The sequence below is a fragment of the Elephantulus edwardii genome, unplaced genomic scaffold, assembly GCF_000299155.1.
Source record: "Elephantulus edwardii isolate Elephantulus edwardi_28Jun2011 unplaced genomic scaffold, EleEdw1.0 scaffold00042, whole genome shotgun sequence".
In the NCBI taxonomy this organism is placed as follows: Eukaryota; Metazoa; Chordata; class Mammalia; order Macroscelidea; family Macroscelididae; genus Elephantulus; species Elephantulus edwardii.
In genome coordinates this window covers 18989283-19011005 of record NW_006399792.1, presented here as the reverse complement: position 1 = coordinate 19011005, position 21723 = coordinate 18989283, and the positions used below count along the sequence as shown (strand labels likewise).

Below are 21723 nucleotides of genomic sequence, written 5' to 3'. Positions count from 1 at the left end.
CGCTATGAGTCGCAGGCGACTCGACGGCACATAACAACAACAACAACAAACTTATTTTTAAATAGTAATTCTGGAATTAAATTTTCACATTTGTTGAGCATAAGAACATACAGTGAAATTCTTTCTGAGGCAGCAGATGGCTATTAATTTATCCTAAGAAATATAAATGTACTCTGAGAACTGAGAGGGAGCTCTAATATATGTAGTCTCTAGCAAGTTGTGGTGTTAGCCCAACGCCCTAAGTCTCTGGCAGTTAAAATCTACCAGCAACTCCTTAGGAGATTCAGTCCTTCATAATGGCAGTCCCTTCCCATTATGATTTACAGTCTCAGAAATCAGACTGAAGGCTGCCAAGTCACAGCGGACTTAACAGGAGTTTAAGGAAATTAGAATGACGGTCCATTAAACACTATCAATAATAAATCAAAACTATCAGAGGTAACTATCAGATGGATTGTTCTCATCGTTAGGTGCCAGGAAGTCAATTCTGATTCACTCTCACTGTCACACTATGTACAACAGGCTGAAACAGCACATGATTCCTGCACCATCCTCACAATCTCTGCTTTGCTACTCTTATAGCCTTACAGTTTAATTTGATGAAAAAAAAAAAATTAATAATAATGCAGGGGTGGGTGGTTTTTAACCTAAACTGAATTAGTATCTGGAAACATCATATCACAAACAAAGCAGCTGTTTTCACCTTTCCACTTATTAACTTTTGAGTATAGACTTAATTTTAGAAGACACATACTTTAAAGCAATAGTGACAATGACCTGGCAGAAACTGAACTGGTAAGGATCTATTTAACATCTGTAGATGAAGCATTAGTTGTTTTTAAATAGAATTTATTTTTGCTATTCAGAACACATATAAATTTAACTTCAATGATAGTGATTACTTTTTTTATGTAACAAGAATAGCTCTCCTTTACAGAGTAATTTCTCCCCCATTAATAGAAAAATTCACTACCCCCAAAGTTTCTAATTGTTCAAGTTGTTGTCAGTTTGATCCCACATGAATGGATCTTAAAAGAGCAAAGCTCAATGTATACATCCTTTATTTGTTCAGGTAAACTGTTGTTTGGTTTTAAGATGACTTTAGGGGTTACTTTTGGTTTAAAGATTAACTGAGGGCAATAGATTTAGGGGCTCGTCCAACCTCCAGAGATTCAGAAATACTTTAAGAATTTAAAGTTCTATTCTACATTTCCTTTGGTCTGATTCCCTTCATTGTTTTCTATAAAATCCTTGATCATAATTATCAGTAATGACTGCTGGGCATCATCAGTTCTTCTGGAAAAGGAAGCAGTTGTTCATGGAAGCCATGATAAACATTCAACTTCCTTTCCCTATTCATCAATAATCTTCCTGTGTTGCCCTAGGAGAATAGATCAGTTTTTGTATACTGGATAGTTGTTGTTGATTGCAACCCAATGAACAAAAGACCTGAAGTCTTTCTCTATCATCGTTTTTCCAAGATCATAGAATTTCCATATGCACGTGGTTTAGAAAGGGGATGTCACTCCTGCTTCCAAAGTAGCCTGTGATTTTTTAAGATTCCAGGCAGTATGAAATAAACTAGGAAACATAACAGAAACACCATATTTGGGGGGGGGGGTATGGGGGCACCTGAAGAATTGTGGCAACAAAACTAAAGAGCAAAAGCACTTAGTCATTATTCCATTAAAGTGTGTCAATTTCTCATTTTAAGCTTTTAAAGACCTGGAAAAGACATAACTACTCATTTGGTACAAGACAAAGATGTGAACACTTTAAAAGACTCTGGTAATAATTCAAGTTGTTAGTAATAAATGAACTGGAGTTTTATTGTTTAAATAAGGCAATGAGATATAAACTATTTTAATATCTCTAGAAATAATCAGTTACCTTTAAAGAAAAGATAGCAACTACCTATGTAATCTGGAGAAACAACAAAAATTATACAAGTGTCCAAGTCTTTCAGAGTCACCTATGACTCGACAGCACTTAACAACCACCAATGTAATATATAAATGAATTGTAAAAGCTCATACTGTAAAGCAGCTTATGTAACTTTAGCCCCAAACATAAATGATCTTAAAAAAGTAAAATTTCAAAAGTCACAACCATCCTAAAAAATCCTCACCATAGGGCTGTAGGCAACATCATGATAGAGAAAAGGTTGAAATTGGCAATAATTTCACCTTACCTAGATCCACAATCAACACCTTTGGTGCCAGCGTCAGGAAATCAAAAGATGTAAAAGATGTAATATGTTGGGAAAGTCTGCTGTCAGAGACCTCTCCAGAGTACTAAAGGGTAATGCTATCAGTTTGAAGACTAAGAAGCACCAGATCCAAGTCATGCTCTTTTCAATTACCTGCTATTCATCAGGAAGGTGGATAATTATTAAGGATGACAGAAGAGTAACTGATGCCTTTGAATTGTCGTGTTGGAGACCGAACAATGAATATACATACCATGGAGTGCCAAGAGAACAAAGAGGTCTGTCCTGGAGAAAGGGTAACCAGGTTGTTCCTTGAAGGCGAGGATAGTGAAACTCTGTCTCACATACTTCAGGCATGTTGTTAGGAGGCATATTGTTTCATCATACTTGGAAAGATGGAGGGTCAGTATAAAAGATGACCCTTAACAAGATGGACTGACACAATGACTATACCAATGAGCTGAGGTGTGCTAGGAATTTTGAGGATGGTACAGGACAGAGCAGGGTATTGTTCAGAGGGTCACTATGAGTCACAGATGATTTGCTCTAATGAAGTGAACATGAAAATGAAGTGAAACAATTTAAGACTCAAACAGGAAACAAAAAAACAGCAATCTATAGAACTGAGGTTATGGGCTTGATGGACTCTGAGTATAGAGTATCGGGATTTTTTTTAATCTCTGCTTTTGTCCTATACGTAGTTCTGGTGGCTCTGTCTGTAGAGTCACACTGTTAATCTAAAAGCCACAACTCTGGCCATTCAAATCTGCCAGACAAAGACGGACAAGCTCCTCTCATGTGATTTACACCTTCAGAAATCAGAAGGGGATCAGCTATGAGTTGGTTCATACTCAGAGACAGTAATTTTAACTTCAGGGAGCTCTAGTAGAGCAGTGGGAAAGGAGCGGCAATAACAACCCAAAGGCTTGAGATGAATCCACTAGCAATTGAGCAGGGAAAAGATGGGCAATTTCCTCCCATGTGATTTACAGACTCTGAAAACCTGTTGAAGGGTCAGCAATGAGTCAGTTCTGACTAGATGGCAATGGGTGGATAAATTTATCCAATACAACAGAGGAAACAAGTTAAATCAGGACTTGGGTCTTCCTGTCACAAAGGGTCTGGAACAGGAAGCAGACACAGCCCTGCAGCTTGGACCAGGGTCAAGCAGCTGTGAGGAAGTTCTTGCATTTCCAAGAACTGGTAGTCTAGTCCACAGGAAGTTGCTCTGTTAATCAAAGGTCACACCTCTCTAGAGGTTCAAATTTACAAATGGCTTTGCAGGATAAACATGGGCAATTTCCTCCAGTGGTATTTCCAATCTCAGAAACACAGTGGCAAAAGGGTCTGCTATGAGTTGGCTATGACTGGAAGATAATGAGTTTTTTGTAGAGTGTATTTCCATGGAGTCCTGGGGCTGTATTTAACATGGAGTCCTAGACCCACCGTTGATCTTGACTCACAGTGAGCCTTCAAGACCTAACAGAACTGTACAACTTTATAGAAATAGACTGCCTAGCCCATCTTTCTCCTGCAAAGTGGCTACCAGGTTCAAACTACTGACCTTTTGATTAACAATTGTGTTATTTGGGCTGCACCCACAAAATTTCTAGAGATTGGTTAGTGTTCAAGAAAACGTAAATTTCTACCAAAATAAACCGTTATATAAAATGCCAAAACAAAGGTACAGTCAAGCTAAGACAGGTAACAAAACAAATTAATGATGAAATATATTCACACAATGAGAAGATGAATATAATGTGATGAAGCTGGAGAAGACTTTTAGGGAGCTGACTGGAATAATGATCTAGCGTAGTAATGAGAACACCACCAGTAACCATCTGCAGGTTAAAGATTCACAAGGATGTGGGAGAAGAAACCATTCTCAAAGGACAGATAAACATGAAATGACCTCATTTGATATCAGACATTAAATAATACAAACATACTTATTAGCTGTAAAAAATATCACAAAAGGTAGACATATGTGTTATATGTTTATAACAGGAGCAAGTTAATGTGGAGATTACCCTTATGTACAATAACTAACCTGTGGCATGCAAATTCATTAGTTTCAAATGTTTTCTCCTTGTTTCTCAAACACTGGATTATCTAACTATAACATAAAATTTGCACAATTTTACTACATAAAAATGTTTTTCATATTAAACTAATTTAAATTATGAAAGAGATGATGACAGCATTTTGAACTTTAATACCCCTTATAGAGTCAAGGACTCATTCCTGCATGATTAGCACTATAATCACTAGCTAAAATTAACAATTTAAAAACCCTCCTATTGCGATCAAGTTGGAATCAATTCACAGCTCACCTTGCAATGATTTTTTGGAGGCTGTTAACTGCATGGGAGGAGATTACCTATCTTTCTCTCAAGAGCTACTTGTGGATTTGAACTTAAGAGAAACATTGCCTTTAACAGTCATTCAGTCAATTTTGAATTGTATGAACGCCAGAAGATAGAGTGTAACTTCCCCCTAGGGTTTCCAAGGCTGTAAATCTTTACCAGCACAGAGCGTCTCGTTTTCTCTTGTGGCTGGTGAATTTGAATCACTTATCTTTTGGGTAACAGCCATGTTACCGGTGAATTCTCATTCTTCATAATGTTATCTGTAATTTGTTATGATCCACATGTTTGAATGCCTTTGTCAGTAAAACACAAATATCTTCCTGATATTCTGGGCTTTCAGTCAAGAGCCATCTGACATCAACAATGATACCCCCCTAATTCTATGACCTCTTCTAAATCCAGCTTGGATTTCTAACAGTTCCCTACAGAAGCACTGCTCCAGGTGTTTCTCAATTATCTTGAATAAGATTTTAATTTGGGGTAGTGTTAATGAAATTATTCCGTAACTCTAATAATTATTAATTATATTGTTCTATAATTTCTGCATTCTGTTGGATCACTTTTCTTCGGAATGGCTACAAATACGGATTTCTTTCAGTCAGCTGGCCGTGCAGCTAGTTGAATTTCAAATGTTTTGGCATAGGTGAGTAAGTACATCCAGCAGTGCATCTATTTGTTGAAACATCTCAATTTGTATTCCATCAATTCCTAGAGCCTTTTTGTTTTTTGCCAGTGCCTTTGATGCAACTTAGGTTCTTCCTTTCCTATCATTAGTCTAGATCATAGCTACCTCCTAAACAAAAAGTAGGGAATTCTGGTGGCCTAGTGGTGAGGAGTTGTGCTGCCAACCCAGAAGAATGTGGTTTGAATTCTCCAGCTGCTCGGTAAAGATGGGCAATCTCTTCCCATGGGATTTACTGCTCTGAAAATATTCTAAAGGGTCACCTATAAGTCAATTCTGACTTGATGTACAGAATGACAACAACAAATAAACAGCATTATGATAAATACATTTGAGAAGCTGCACTTTGTAAAGAAGAATGCAGCAGCAACAGAATCTGAAGACGACTCAATCACCTGCATTAAGCAGTTGACACAACCTTGCTTGCTCAAAGAGAGAACATGAAACATTTAATGCACCCTTCAATATGGTTGTATCTCAACATAAAAACCCTCACCACTAGGCCAAGAGGAAACATCATGATAGACAAAGAAGAGAGAAATTGCCAATTATTTCATCTTGAATGATCCACACTCTTGGCACCAGCAGCCAAAAAAATCAAAGCTGTACTGCACTGGGAAAGTCTGCTGTCAAGGCTCTCTCTAAACTTTAAAAGCAATGATAGCATTTTGAAGACTAAGGTGTACCTGGCACAAATTACCTTTTCAGTTACTTGATATACAGCTTAAAGTTGGACAATGAGTTAAGTATGACAGAAAAAGAAATCTACACCTTTGAGTTGTGATATTGGAGAAGACTGCTGAATATTCCATGGACTGCCAATAGGGCAAACAAAACATGTCTTAGGAAAGATGCAGCCAGGGTGTTCCTTGGAGTCAAGAATAGGTAAACTTTATCTCATATACTTCAGGCATGTTGTTAGGAGCTAGTCCTTGGGAAGGGAAATCATGCTTAAAAACGTGTGGAGGGTCAGCAAAAGAGAGGAAGAACTTTGACAAGATGGATAAATACAATAACTATTAACACTGAGCTTGAGTATGTCAGAGATGGTCTGGATGGCTTAGGGTATGGCAAAATTCAGATCCATTGTTCATAGGATAGCTATGAGTTGCAGTCAACTCAACAACAGTAAATATATTCTACAGAAGTTAAGAATGTTATGAGAATACATTCGTTCTCCTACACTGAGGGCAAAAAAAAATCCCCTGAAACCAAACTTACCTCCATCAGGACAACTTCTGACTCAATAACCCTAAAGGACCAAGTGTAACTGTCCCACATTTTTCAAGGATGTGATTCTTAGGAAGAGAAGTCCTGGACACGTAGTGCTTAAGAACTTGGCTGCTAACAGAATGGCTGGTGATTCATACCCACCGGTCACTTCAAGGAGAAAGAAAAATAATGCTGTCTAGTTCTGTAAAGATTATAGCCTTAGAAATCTTATGGAGCAGTGCAACATTTAAAGCTGCTATGAGCTTAAGGTGGTTGAAGTAGTTGGGGTTTTTTTGTTTGTAATCTTTAGGAAGTAGATTTCCACACTTTTCCTCCCACAGAATGACTGCTGGGTTTGACTTTTTTGCATTTAACTTCCATGAAGTTGGGGGAGGGGAACCGGGGTGGGGGTGGGAGGCTCATTCTGTTGTTGTGTACCTCTGAGTAAGAACTAACTCACAGCTGAACCTCCAATAGGCAGTAAAACGCAAGAAAGGTGACTGCCCATCTTTCTCTCACAGAGCAGCTGGTGGGTTCGAATTTTCTATGTTTGGGTTGGCAGAGAAGTTCTTACCACTAAGTCATCAGCCTCAAGTTGAGAGGCAGAAGATGCAAATTAAAGGAGAATTCTGTGAGGAAAGGATCTCACAGTAGGGCTTAGGAAGGGGAAAGAGAAAGAAGAATAGGAAATACAAAGAAAGGTACATAAAATGAAGCTTAATATTTCTCCAGCACTTAAAAAAAAATTGGCTAGGGAAAAAAATCATTTACAGTTTAAGGACAAGAATATGCTTCTCTTCTGTCAAGAATCAGGAAGGCAGATAATTATGGTTAAAAAGTAGAAAATCAGTCTCCAAGAACAGCAGGAAAACATGAAATCTAAGATGCACAAAGCAGAAGCATCCCATAGCAAGCAGTTCAAGTACCTACAGCATCTTCCCCTTCATTTACACATTAGCTATTATCCTCAGCTGACCAAAAAAATAACTTCAAAACTCACTGTCATCAAGTTGTTGTGGCTGCCCAACTCACAGCAACCGTCTATTGAGTTTCTGAGGCTGTAAATCTTTACAGGAGATACCTCAATGGAGCAGATGGTGGATCCAAACTGTCAACCTTTTAGAGACTATTCCAGCATGTTATACATCATACCAACAGGGCACATTGGACAACAAAACAGAACAAAACTCAAAACCAAAACAATATATGATTGTGGTGGGAGGGTTGGAGCATGTGAAGGGATCTGATGTGAGACGACGGGCAATGTATATAAACTTTTGTAGGTAAACCAGCATAAAATTAAACAAACAAAAAAGAACTGCAAGAAGACAAACAAAAACCACAACAAAAGAATACTAAAGAATACTCAAACATACGGGTCCTTAAGGAACTACTGAAGATGTGAAACATAGTCACCTTTCAACTCAAAAAATTCAACTGTGGCCCAACTTTTCAGCCAAACAATACAGGTCTGTAAGGTGAATAATAAATCCAGGGAGACACTCACTCTTTAGAAAAATTAACTACATATGATCAAAATGGTAGTATTTGCTAAAGGATAAATCTCAGAAGGCAGAAAGGGAGTAAAATAGAATGAATAAATAAATAGAAACAAGAGTCACAGGGAGGAAGTGAAAAAAAGGTGGTTACCTTCTGAGTATTATAAAACAAAATTTATATAAACAAAATATTAAATGGAAAATCAATTAGCTCTGGAAACTTTCACTCAAACCACAATAAAAAGGGAAGAAATATTTTCAAGATCTTTTAATAAATGAAAAATAAAACTTTTTTTAAAAAAAAAAAAAGACATCATACTTGGTAATGTAGAGGGTCAGTAGAAAAGAAGAGCCTCGACAACCTGTACTAACAGAGTCTGCAACAATGGGCTCAAGTACAGTGGTGAATGTGAGGATGGTGCAGAATCAGGTGTTTCTTCCTTCTACAAATTAGAGCTGACATTACAGCATCTAACAAAGTAACATGAAAAATCAGCAAACACTATACACAATAGAAACAAACTGAGAACCTTCGATTTGAGAATGCACCCACTGTCACCACTTCTTCCTGCTAAACTCTTAAACAGACTATTAACATTCAACTACTGTCTAGGTATCTCGTCCATTAAATGGGACACTATTTAATTAGCACACATAAATGCTAACATAGAAGGTATTCATCTACATCAGCTGGAATTTAAATTACTCTCATAATGGTAATATCAATGCAAAATATATCTCTTCAGCTTGTAGAAAATATCAAAAGTCGGGCAGAACATAGAAATTTCAATAATCTATGAGCAATGAATAAACTAAAGCAACAGTGGAAAGACTTAGGTATTCATTCATGTTTTTACATAAAAACTTTTCTGGCCACATTTTATATGAGGAACTATGGATAGAAGGAAATAGACCAAGTTTTAGAGGGGATAAGCATCATAATTAAGTTACAAAAACTTTACGATAAATACAGAGATCTCTAAGAGAAAAGATATACAGTCAACAATAACCCAGAGATGAGCCTCTCAAAAAGTTTCGTTTGACATCACCATAGTAATGTTACCTTAGTACTACTTAATGCAAGCCCCTCATAAATACTAATGAATGGCAGAGCAAATGTTTGTTCACTAAAGACAATGATACAAAGATATTCAGTCCCCAAAACGAAATACTTAATCTAGAGCTAAAGCTTACTACTGTTAATATTAAACTAGAAGGAAATAGCCTTTATAAATTCAGAGAGCAGCAAGAGACAAAAGTAGCTAACATTTGTCTTGTTTGAGAATGAAATTAATTAAAAGTTTAATGCTTCAGTAGTAATCCAGAACTGCCTGTAGGGTTTTTGTTCTGTTTGTTTTGTTGTGTTTTTTAAATGCTTTAATAATGCATTATTTCTCAAAAGTACGTGTCAGGATTACTTACTGTATTTGGCTAAAGTATACATATTTCTCATGAGAGAAAAACAGGCAATCTTCTCGTTTGATTTACTATCTCTGAAAACCTTCTGGACGGCCAGCTACAAGTCGTTTGCAACTTCACAGTGCACAACAACATACATCTTATTAACAAAATTCATCTTGGGTGAAAAGAAAAATTATTACCTGATTTGTAGGCATTTTGGGCACATTCACCTTCCACATCTGGGCTTCTCTAGAGATTGCCTTTTCTAATAGAAAAGACAATCTCTGATTCTCCAAAGGTCCTGGAAACTTCATGATATCCTTTGGATCTGCCTGTCACCCAGTTTGATGTATCTACCTGTAAAATGAAACATAATACTATCCTCTTTAATTACAGAATAATTTTAGCATTATATTTATATACATGCACATATAAAAGTATGTTGTTACTCATTAAGCAATTAATAAAAATAAGAGCATTATGAAGTACTATAGAATTTTACAGCTCTTTAAAATAATTCAATATACCTGAACTAATCTGACTTCAAAAAACAGAACATTAATAAAAGGAAAATCATTTAGTAAATAACCTACTACCCTTCTCCCTTCAAATCCAGAAAGGAAGAAAAAGTTATTTCCCTCTCAAATTATCAGAAGAAAACATTTAGCTTAACAAATTACAATACCTAATTAAGACACATAATTCTAGTATAAGAGACCATGGAGAAGCAGCTTAAAAAGTACATTAAAAAGCTCCCAGGGAAAGGAAAAAAATTACACAAATAAAACAAAAAACCAGGTCAAACAGAAAAGAGGGGGCACCAGAATGAATTCTCATCCCACTAACCCTGGGATGCTGTATAACAAATGGACAAAGTTTCCAAAATTCTGAAGGAAATGGAGATATTAAAATTTCCAAAATAAATTTTCTACTCAGTTGAACTCTAAATATTATTTTCATACAAATAATATTTCATATTGTGGTATTAGCTTTTTTAGTCAGCCCCCTCTGATCTCTAACTACCTTAACTGTAGACACAGTCTTGCAAATTATCAACAGCTGTGAGACTAGGCTAAGAGAGAGTGTGTGCTTCCCACACCAGGTAGCTTTGTTTGTGGCGCTTTCTCGCAAAGTTAGAAATAGAAATACCGTTTGACCCAGCAATTCCACTACTGGGAATATACCCTAAAGAAGCCAGAACTGCCACCCAAGCAGATATATGCACACCATGTTTAGCACTCTCTTAAAAAGTTGGAATTAAAAATACCATTTGACCCAGACAAGCAAGCAGATATATGCACACCCATGTTTATTGTGGCTTTGTTCACAATAGCAAAGAGTTGGAAACAACCCAAGTAACCATCAACAAACGAATGGATAGAGAACCTGTAGTATATTCACACAATGGAATACTCGGCTGCACTGAAAAACAAGGAACTCATTAAATACTACACAAAATGAGTGACCCTGGAGGACATTATGCTGAGTGAAATATCTCAATCACAAAGTTACAAATACTGGATAATGCCACTGTTGTAAAGCAGGACTGACATCAGGGTTGGGGGGGAAAAAAAAAAAGGGGGGGGATAAATAATGCATACTGGGTTGAAACAGATGATGGAAAGAACTGCTTGAAACGAATATATGTCCCTAATAAACTCCACAATCATGAGTTAAAAACCAGGAATCTTGTAAAGACTGTGTAGTCATTTCCAACACCATCTAGGACCCAGTAATTAGAATTAGAGACAGCAGAATTGGGGGGCCATGTCTGACCTCATAGGGGTCAGTTTTATACTATGGATATTGTTGATAGGAGTGTTCTTTGTGAAGTCAGCAGAGATTGGCCATGTTACATTTTATCTTTTTATATATTTCATCTTCAGTCTTCCTCCTTTAGTGTCCATACATACAAAGGGACTGAAAATACCATGGCTTGGGTCCAGTACACCACAGCCCTCAAAGTGACACTTTTATCTTTCTAGTTTAAAAAAACTAAGACTTTAAGGAAAACTTTTCAGATTTGCCCAATGCAATATACCATTTTATGGATTTTCTGGATGTAGATTGTGGAAATGAAATTACTGATTTTAATCTTTTTTTCTACTTATCACACTGCTGTTTACTGGTTCAGGTATGAGAATTTTTACTTGAGATACAATTCATATGGAAGGGAGCTACTAATCCAAAGGCTGAGCCTGACAGTTCAAATCTACCAGATTTGTGAGAGAATGATGTGTCATCACCTCCCCTAGAACTTATAGTCTTGGAAACCCAGTGAAGGGTCAGCAATGAGTTGAATTCACACTAAATGCTGCAGTCTTTAAGCTTCAGCAATAAATATCTCAAGTGTTCTTTGATTTTAGCAAGGAAGGTAGTATTTTCTGTACACTGCATGCTGTTTTATGATGTTGCATTCTTCATGTAGATCATTCCTGGAATTATCTGTTCAGCATGCAGACTGAATAAGTATGGTGAAAGGTACAAACTAGATGCATACCTTGCCTGATTTTAAGTCATGCAAGATTGCCATGTACTGTTCCAAACACTGCCTCTATGTATAGGTTCCAGATGAACAGAAGTGTTCTGGAATTCTCATTCTTTGAAATGTTATCCATAGCCTGCTATTATCCACACAGTTGAATGGACAGTCATTTAAAACATAAAAAAGATCTTTCTGGTATTCTCTGCTTTCCATCAAGAGCCATCTGAAGTCAGCAAACATCCATACTCTTGTATCCTCTTCAGAATCTGACCTGAATTTCTCTTCGATGCCCTACTGTGACCATTTGGAATTCTCTTCTGCAAAATTTCATTTGTTTATGACATTAACGATATCATTTTGTTCTGCATTCTGTTGAACAACCTGTCTTTGGAATGAGCATGGATATGGATCTCTTTAAGTCAACTGGCCAAACAACAGTCTTCTAAATGTCTTGACACAGAAAGGGAGCACTTTCACTGCCATGTATTTGCTGAAGCCTCTCAACTGATAGTCAACTTCTGGAGTGTTACATTGAAGTCATACTGTGGCTCTTCTAGACTTGTTTTCAATCTCTTTAGCTTCAACTTAAATTTGTATATGAGCAATTAATGGTCTGTTCCCCAAATGACCTCTGGCCTTTGTTCCGATTATTAATACCGAGCTTCTCCATCACTTCTTTCCACAGATGCAATGATGTAATTCCTGTATATTCCATTCAGCAAAATTTAAGCAAATAGTCCCCATTTATATTGTTGAGGGGGGAGGTTATTTCCAATTAAAATTGTCTTGGAAAATATCTATCATGTAATCTCTATAACCAAGACCATACTTCCCAATTACTAATCTGTTTTTGTTTCCAATTTTCATATTCCAATCACCAAAAATTATCACTGCATCTTGATCAACAATTATCACTTGCATGTTTGATCCATTTTAGACTGCAGAAGTTAGAAAACCTCAATTGTTTCATCTTTATCATCCGTGATTGGTGTTTAGGTTTGAATAATAGTCTTTTTTAGAGATGTATGGATATACTCCATCAATCTCAGAGCAGATCCTGAAATGTTCTTCTTGATAATGATTTGTCATTTTCAGCAGAGATTATGCAATTATCTAATTAAAAGTGGCTAACATCTGTTTATTTCAGCTCATAAACGCCTCTGATGTCAATTTTCAAGTATGTCATTTAATTTTTAACAACTTCCAATTTTCCTAGTCATGCATTCCATATTCCAATTAATGGATGTTTGCAATTCCTACTTTTCATTTGAGTCATGTGACAGTAGCAATCAAAATTCTGAAAGCTTTAGTCTATTCATGTCAGGAAAGTCAACTCTTAAGGAGACAGCTTTTCCAGTCTTTTTTTTAAAAAAAAATTTTTATTTTATACTGGTTTATTTACAAAGTTCATATACATTGTTTTTCACATCAGATCTTTGCCATTTCCTTAAAAAATATGGAATGCTTCATGAATTTGCATGCTATCCTTGCACAGGGACCATGCTAATCTTCTCTGTATTGTTCCAATTTTAGTACATGTGCTCCCACAGCAAGCACTCTGGTTATATTTTTGAGGACCTTCCAACCTAGTGGGTACATCTTCCAGCACGGTGCCAAGTTCTGACAGTGTAAGGTTTTTCCTGTTAATTTTTTCAAGAGGAGATCACCAAGTCCTTCTTCTCAGTCTTACTCTAACTTGCCCATTATTTGTGATATTGCTGGTATTTTAAATACCAATGGCATAGCTTCTAGCATTATGCTAACATGCAAGCCATTACACATTTTAGTAAGCAAACTGAAAAGCAGACTAGAGATCTGTTCTGGAGTATGATTCTATTTTTCCATGTAACTGCTCTATTTGTTAAATGTTTAACAAGCAAAAACAGTGTTTATTACTTGTCTCTATATTATCCGAAGTTATTATGTACTATGATTTCACTCCCACAGAACCCAATGGAGTAGATATTATTATAGAGCCCACTGTGTTCTGATTAGTTGCCAGAGCCAATCCCAATGCATGATGATTCCATATATACAGACAGAACTGCTTCACTGGGTTTGCAAGGCTGTGATCTTCCAGAAACAGATCACCAGGTCTTATATCCAAATGGCTTCTGGGTAAATGTAAAACTGCCAGCTTCTTGATTAGCATTCGAGTTCTTAACCATTAGCACTACCCAGGGTCCAAACCTGTTTTATAAGTAAAGAAATAGGCACTTACTCTTCATTTCCAGAGCATAAATCCACCAGAGTAAAATGTGCACACACTATCAACTTTTAATCTCCATCAAACATCCTAACCTACTTGGACTCTACTGGGCTTGATAGACACTCTCTACCAAGAACTTCATGACTATTCATTTAAAAAACTGCTCTGCTAGGCCGTGGGCTCCAACAGTCCATCAGCCTTCCACACACAGAACAGAAGTCCGGTCTATGCTTAGTTTACTTAACCACCCCATTTCTATTTTTTTCCTGACACAGTTATTCTTTTTTAACAAATTCATTCTGGAGTGTGGAATTTCTGAGTATAGGGCTCTAATTGTTACCTAAATATACCTTGTAAAGACTCATTCTTCCTCATCCATTAAAAAATAAGGAAGACCCTTAACAAGATCGATCAACACAATTACTGTAACAACGGGCTATAAAGAAGAGATGATGGGATGGCACAGGATAGGGCAAAGTTCACAGGAAGAGTGGGAGTTGATCGCCAGCTTTAGTAAGTCATGAGGATTAAATGAGTGGTAAATCACTCAGCACAATACCTGGGCAATATGACTCAACAAGTTATTATTTACCTATCCATCTTCATGCTCTCCTGCTTGAGTGGCTCCCACTGTCAGGAAAGAATCTAAATAGTTTGGAAAAGACCTTCACAGTCTGATCCCTTTATCGGCAAATAAATACCTTCCCCCAACTCTAGTGGCTTAGTCAGAAAATAAGAGCATTTAAAGGTTCTGCTTCTCCGACAGCTCGAATCCATGAGCCGTGGTAGAAAGAACAATCTCTTCCCGAGCGATTTACTGCCTCTGAAAGCCCACTGGAAGAGGGTCACCTATGGATCTATTAAGATTCATTCACCTATGAAGAGGGTGACCCTATGAATCAGTTCCGACGGGACTGCAAAGAATCTTAACTCCTATCAAAACTGTCTGCAAAACCACCAATTACCAGGAGTAACTCTAATTTCACCTTCTATAACCTTTCCCCACCCATGCAAACCCAGGGTAAGGTTCTTCTCTCGGAACGCTAAAAGGAAAGGTTTCACCCCATCCCCCTGCCACTTATTCCACTCTGCAACATAAATGAGCTTCCTTCCCGTAGCTTCGGCGGGATCCTTAAAAGTTTCAAGGTGGGGAAGGAGTGCCTCTGTGCGTTATAAAGGCTCCCGATGGCTACGCCGGAGACTCCAAAGTAGGTAAAATGCTGCTGCTATTAAAAAAGTTAACAAAAAGACTGGGACACAAGAGGAGGGTTTTCAAGCAGGGCAGGTGCAGGCCTGTTTCTGCAGGAGGGGCAAGGGGGCTGTCTGTCCCCAAGGTTTCCCAGGGAAGTACGAAATGGGGCGGGGGTGCTGCCCAGGCGCGCGCCAACCCGGCAGCTACCACTGGAGCAGCCGGGATGGGGGGAGGCACAGCCCAGGGGGTGCAGAGGCGGAGAGCGCGCAGCCCCGAGGCTTGTCCAGTACACCCCCACCACTCTCACCTTCTCCTCTTCTTCCTCCTCCTCCTCCTCCTCCCCGGCAGAGCTGTAGGCTTCACAGTGGTGACGCGGGGTCATCCGCGGGCCCGTTACCACCTCATTTTCCTCTGCGCGCGGCGGAAGGGCGCGCGGGCCGAGGACCGGGCCGACTGAGGAGGGAGAAGAGGGGGAACCGGGTCGGGGGACGCGGGCGCAGGGGCTCGAGCGGGACGCACGGCTGCGGGTGGTGGGTCGGTCAGCGAATTAGTTCCATGATGACCCCAAACCTGTGGCCGCCGCCGCCACCGCCGGTCCCACTCCTCCAACCGCCGCCGCCGCCGCTTGTGCCCGGGTGGGGAGGGGGCTCCCTCTCGCCATAGGGCGGCGGGGGCCGGGGAGAGGCGGAGGGGGAGACCGGCTCTGCCCCTGCCCGGGGGATGCGCCTCCGAGGGGAAATGGTGAAAAAGGGGGAGGGGGAAAAAGAAGAAAAAAAAAGAAGGGAAAAAGGGGAGAAAATAAGAAAAAGCGAGACAGAGGCGCTGCCGCGTCCGCTCGCAGGGAAGGCTAGGGAGGGAGGGAAAGGGAGAAAAAGGTGCCGGCTGCCTCAGCTCCGCCTTCGCGGACCGATTCTTAGCTTCTTTCAATCCTTGTAAACAACACAGAATCGGTCTCTTCCCCTCCCCTCCCCCTTTTCCTGTTGACAGCTTTCACCGTCCAACAAATGCACAGAAAGGTCTGGAAAGAATACAAGCTGTAGGAGACAGGATGGAGAAGCTGTTGTGAATTGGTTGGGTGGAAAGTGGATATGTACTGTGAACAAAGAAAAGCCAGAGGTATAGGGACTCGTTTTCCTTGGAGGAGCGGAAGGGTTCTTCGCTGACGGCAAGATGACGTAAGCGCCTCCTCCGCTCCATGGAAGAGGCGTGCAGTGCCTGAGAGTGCGCTGCGCCTGCGCCCCAGAAGAAAGACGCGTTCGAGCGCAAAGCTTGGGGGTTGGGTTCTTTTTGACAGGTACTTGGAGAGCGCAGAGCTAACAACCACTTTTAACCCAACCTGATTGATTATTCTGTAAAGATCTTGCACTTTTTGTTGATCTGAAAAATTTACTTAGTTTTTCTTATCCTTGCCATGTAAGTGGTTTTTCGCTGCTACACCAAGGATGGAGGAACGTTCTACGTTCTAAAGTGCTTTGTTACCATTGTTATGTTCCATTTGGTCAGTGGGAGCTGACTCATAGCCGACTCTCCAGCTGTTTTTCAAGGCTGTAAATCGCAGGAGGATATTGCCCATCTTTGTCCCTATCTGAGCAGCTGATGGATTCGCCCTCCTTGCTTTTGTGCTGGTAATACAACTCCTTATTCAACAGACTACCAGCTCTCCCTCTGCACTTAAGGAATGGAAAATGGGTGGAGGGTTGGGAATCGTATGTTTTATGAACTTTTTGAGTATTTAAGGCCTCATTTGGAACCATAAATTATTCGGCTGAGCGTTGGGAACCTGTTAATGCGCGTGAAATTCTATCCACTTAACAAACATGCCTGAGTACTTCAGTGTTAATTTTATCACTGGTTATTTAAGCAGTGTGTAAGGAGATATGTAATGTCTTTTACTTAGGTTTCTTCTACTCACCTACAGTAACATTTTTTTCTGTTCCTTTTTTTAATCGTAAAAAAATTCCCTGCATTACAGAAAATTTTGGGAAGGGGCGAAAGACTTCTGACTCAACCATTTACAGAAGTAGTCTCTTTTATTATTATTTTTTAATTGATACTTTAATGAAAGATTATAGAGAACTTGGATTTTCTTTCATTCATTGTTGCACGTTTTCCTCCCTGTCCCCTCTTCCCCCCGTTCGCTTTTCTCTTTGGAAAAAGAATATTGTTATGTGCGCACACACACACACCCCCCAGTCCATTTTACTATGCAGCTCTTATTCTGTACTCTTGTCATGCAAATAATATCTAATCATATATCCCTTTTAAAAAGTTCTCTCATCTGTTTCTATGCAGTGTACATTATTTATCCCCTCTTTTCTTAGTTTCCCCCATAGTAGTCACTTCTATGTTTTCCCATTTCTACCTTTTCTATGTCAATTTTAACAGTAAACAATATCTTTTTAGCATATTCAACAGGTACTAAGTACTAAGCTGCAGCAAAGAAAAATGATCACAAAGTTATCGAGAGTTTACATTGCAATCAAAGAGTGTAACTCTGGTTCATAGAGTTTACAGTGCTTTCTAAGTGGATAATCACTGAGCGAATATTCACTCTCTAAAATTACCCGATATGTAATTTGCTTTTATATTTTCCCCCCCTGGGATAAAATTATTTAGATGGTAGGAATTTTGCTTTTTTTTTTTTTTTTTTAACATCCTCTATTTTTTCTAGTTCACTCTGGTGGCATAGTCCATAGGGAGATGCACAGCTAACTCAAAGATGATTAGAATCCAAAAAGTGAAAGCTTGGCCTGTGTGATTTACAGCTTCAGAAACCTAGTGGGTGGACATCTGGGCTGTTTCCATGTTCTGCGATGGTGAATAATAATGCTGCTATGAACATTGGTGTACAAGTCTCTGTTTGTGCCTCAGTTCTCATTTTCCCAGGGTATATTCCAAGTAGTGGAATAGCTAAATCATATGGAATTTCTATGTTCAGTTTCTTGAGGAAATGCCAAATTGCCTTCCAGAATGGTTGTACCATTTACAATCCCAACAATGTATAAGAGTTCTTTTCTCGCTACATCCTCTCCAACTTTTATTACTTGCTGTCTGTTACTGGAGTGAGATGGTACCTCACTGTGGTTTTGATTTGAATGGATTAAGAAATTCTGGTACATTCACACAGTGGAATACTACACAGAACTTGGGTGGGACTGGAGAGGATAAGCATTATTGTAGAATGAGTGTAAGGATCGAAGGGGGGTGTGTGGAAGCAGAGGAATGAGGATATGCAGGGGGAGGGAGATTAATCATCCGAGTTGTACTATTTAATGAGAGGAGGGTGTGAGGGAAATTGGAAGAATCTATCCTGGAAAACAATGTAGTCAAATTTTGTAAATAAACTAGTATAATTTTAAAAAAGTTAAAAAGAAATCCAGTGGGGGAGGGAGATCATTGTGAATGTTCACAATCATTTGGCAATTAGAGAGAGAAAGAGAATGAGAGAGATGACAAAGTGAGTCTGTAAGAAGTGTACTGTTTTGGGGATTTTTTTGGTAAGGAGTTCTTGATATTTGATTACTAACGAGGTAAAGATGGAAAGTTGCAAGCTGCTATGGAAACACTATAACTCTATCCTAGTTTGGGATATCAGAGAAGGCTTCTCTGAGGAAATGATCGTTAAGATAAGACTTAAAACCACTGGGCAAAGTAGCTGGGAAAGAGTAATAGGTAGAGGAGCAGCCTGCAAAAGGACCCTGAAACAAAAGCATTTTTTTAAAGAAATTTTTTCTTTTTTTTTTACATTTCTTTTTTTAAAATTTATTATTAATTTCAGAGAACATTTACAGAGACTTTGGATTTCCATTCATTCATTCTTGTTGCACTTTTCTCCCCTCCCAGTACACTTCCCTCTTGGAAAAGTAAAAGAAAAATTCTTTCAATGTTTTACAATACCTCCCCCCAGGTCCATTCCACTATACAGCCTTTGCTCTGAACTCTTGTCATGACAAAAATACCTAATTCCATATCCCTCTTAAACAGTTTTCTCCCTCATCTGTTTCAATGCAGTATATATTATTGAACCCATCTTTCTCATTCTTCCCCCAACCCCCATGTGAGTCCTGTTTTACAATAGTGACACCATGCAGTATTTGTCCTTTTGTGACTGAGTTACTTCACTCAGCATAATGTCCTCCAGGGTCACCCATTTTGAATAATATTGCATGAGTTCCTTGTTTTTCAATGCAGCATAGTATTCCATTGTGTGAATATACCACAGCTTCTCTATCCATTTGTTTGTTGATGGGCACTTGGGTTGTTTCCAACTCCTTGCTATTGTGAACAAAGCCGTGATAAACATGGGTGTGCATATATCTGGTAGGATGTCAGTTATGGTCTCTTTGGGGTATATTCCCCAGTAGTGGAATTTCTGGGTCAAATGGTATCTCTATTTGCAACTTTTTGAGAAAGTGCCATAACGCCTTCCACAGTGGTTGCACCTTTTGACACTCCCACCTACAGTGAATAATGGTTCCAGTTTCTCCACAACCTGGCCAGCATTTGTTGCTTGCTGTTCTGTTAAATTTTGCTATTCTGACAGGGGTGAGATGATACTCATAGTTGATTTTTTTTTTAAATTGTGATGTTAATGAAAGTTTACAGAAGGTTAGATTTTCATTTCTTTATTATTGTATGTTTTACTCCCTCACTTCCCCCTCCCCAGTTCACTTTTAAAAAAATATTTATTAAAAATATATTACTGCACAATTACTTCCCTCCTCCCTATCCCCCCAGGCCTCTTTGCTATGTACCTCTTATTCTGAGCTATTGTTGTTCATAATGCCTAATCATATGTTCCTTTTAAACAGTTCTTTCCTTCTCTTATTCCAATGCAATGTTCATTATCTATCCACTCTTATTCTAGTTTCCTCCCAACTCCCATGTAAGACTTGTTTTATAACAGTGGTGCTATGCAGTATTTATCCTTTTGTAACTGAGATATTTCATTAAACATAATGTCCTCCAGAGTTACCCATGTTGTGTAATGTTTTAAAAGTTCATTGTTTTTTAGTGCTGCATAGTATTCTATTGTGTGAATATATCATAGTTTTTCTATCCGTTCATTTGTTGATGGGCACTTGGGTTGCTTCCATCTCTTTGCTATTGTAAATAACACAGCAATAGACATGGGTGTGCATGTATCTGTTGGGATGATTGTTCTGGTTTCTTGAGGGTATATTACCAGTAGGGGCATTGCTGGGTCAAATGGTATTTCTATTTCCAACGTTTTGGAAGGCCAAACCACCTTTTATAGTGGTTGCACCATTTTATACTTCCACCAGCACTGAATAAGGGTTCCAACCTCTCCACAACCATACCAGCATTTATTGTTTGCTGCTCTGTTGAACTTTGCTGTTGTTTTTGGGGAAACTAAAACTTTTTTTGGGGAAAAAAATCTCTGAAACTTATGTGTCTGGACCTCCCAAAATTGAAAGTACAGAGAAGATCATAAAGATCATAAAGCAGAGAGCAGACTCCATAGAATAAATAGTGAATGAGGGGCCCTTGAAGGGTTTTGAAGTGGGTTGTGTCCTGCTTTTTTCCACATTATACAGCATTTTCCATATTACTGTACAGCTATATAGAACAATGTACCATGGACTGCCAGGAAAACAAACAGATTCATCTTGGAGAGGATTAAACCAAGCTACTCCTTGGAGGCAAGGATTCTGGGGCTTCGTCTGACATACTTTAGACATGTTGCCAGGAGGGACGGGTCCTTAGAGAGGGACATCATGCTTGGGAGGGTGGAGGGACAGCACAGGAGTGGAAGACCCTCTATGAAATGGATTGATTTGGTGACTGGGGTAATCGGGATGGGTGTGTCAGAGGCAGTGTGGATGGCGCAGGATAGAGCAGGGTTTAGGGCTGTTGTGCATAGGGTCGCTATGAGTCGAAAACGACTCGACGGCACAGAACAACATATAGAACAAAAGAACAAATGAATCTGTCTTGAAGGAAGTATAACCCATGTACTCCTTAAAGGCAAGAATGATGAAACTTCATCTCACTTATTGTGGGTATGTTTTCAGGAGGAACCAGTCCTTACAGACAGAATTCATCCTGAGAAATGTGCAGGATCAGTAAAAGAGAGGAAGACTTTCAATAAGGTGCATTGACACAATGACTACTACAGTGGGCTTGAGTGTGACATAGTGGTGAGGATGGTGTGGTTCAGGATAGGCAAGGTTCAGATCTATTGTTAATAGGATACATGTGAGTCTTAGTATACTTGGTGAAACCCAAAACCAACAACATCATTATTGTTGACCATGCAACAATTTTATCCTCTATAATACTCCCAAAAATGAAGCATAATTCCATTATTACACCTGAAAACCACTTCTGATTTTCACTATTATGAGGATAAAACAAGTTTTATTCTTAAGCATATGTCTAAGATAAAGCATGTTGTTGTTGTTGTTATGTGCCGTCGAGTCACTTACGACTCATAGCGACCCT

The 21723-nt window shown here is 38.8% G+C and overlaps 1 protein-coding gene across 1 annotated transcript in view; it reads right to left on the bottom strand.

The window, feature by feature from the left end:
- The window catches only part of CCNI (cyclin I), a 29313-nt gene extending 13673 nt beyond the window's left edge, over positions 1-15640 (bottom strand). The window contains exon 1 of the mRNA XM_006885337.1: positions 15566-15640. Coding sequence (XP_006885399.1) covers positions 15566-15640 — 75 coding nt within the window. The remainder of the gene's footprint in view (positions 1-15565) is intronic.
- Between the last annotated feature and the right edge of the window lie 6083 nt (positions 15641-21723).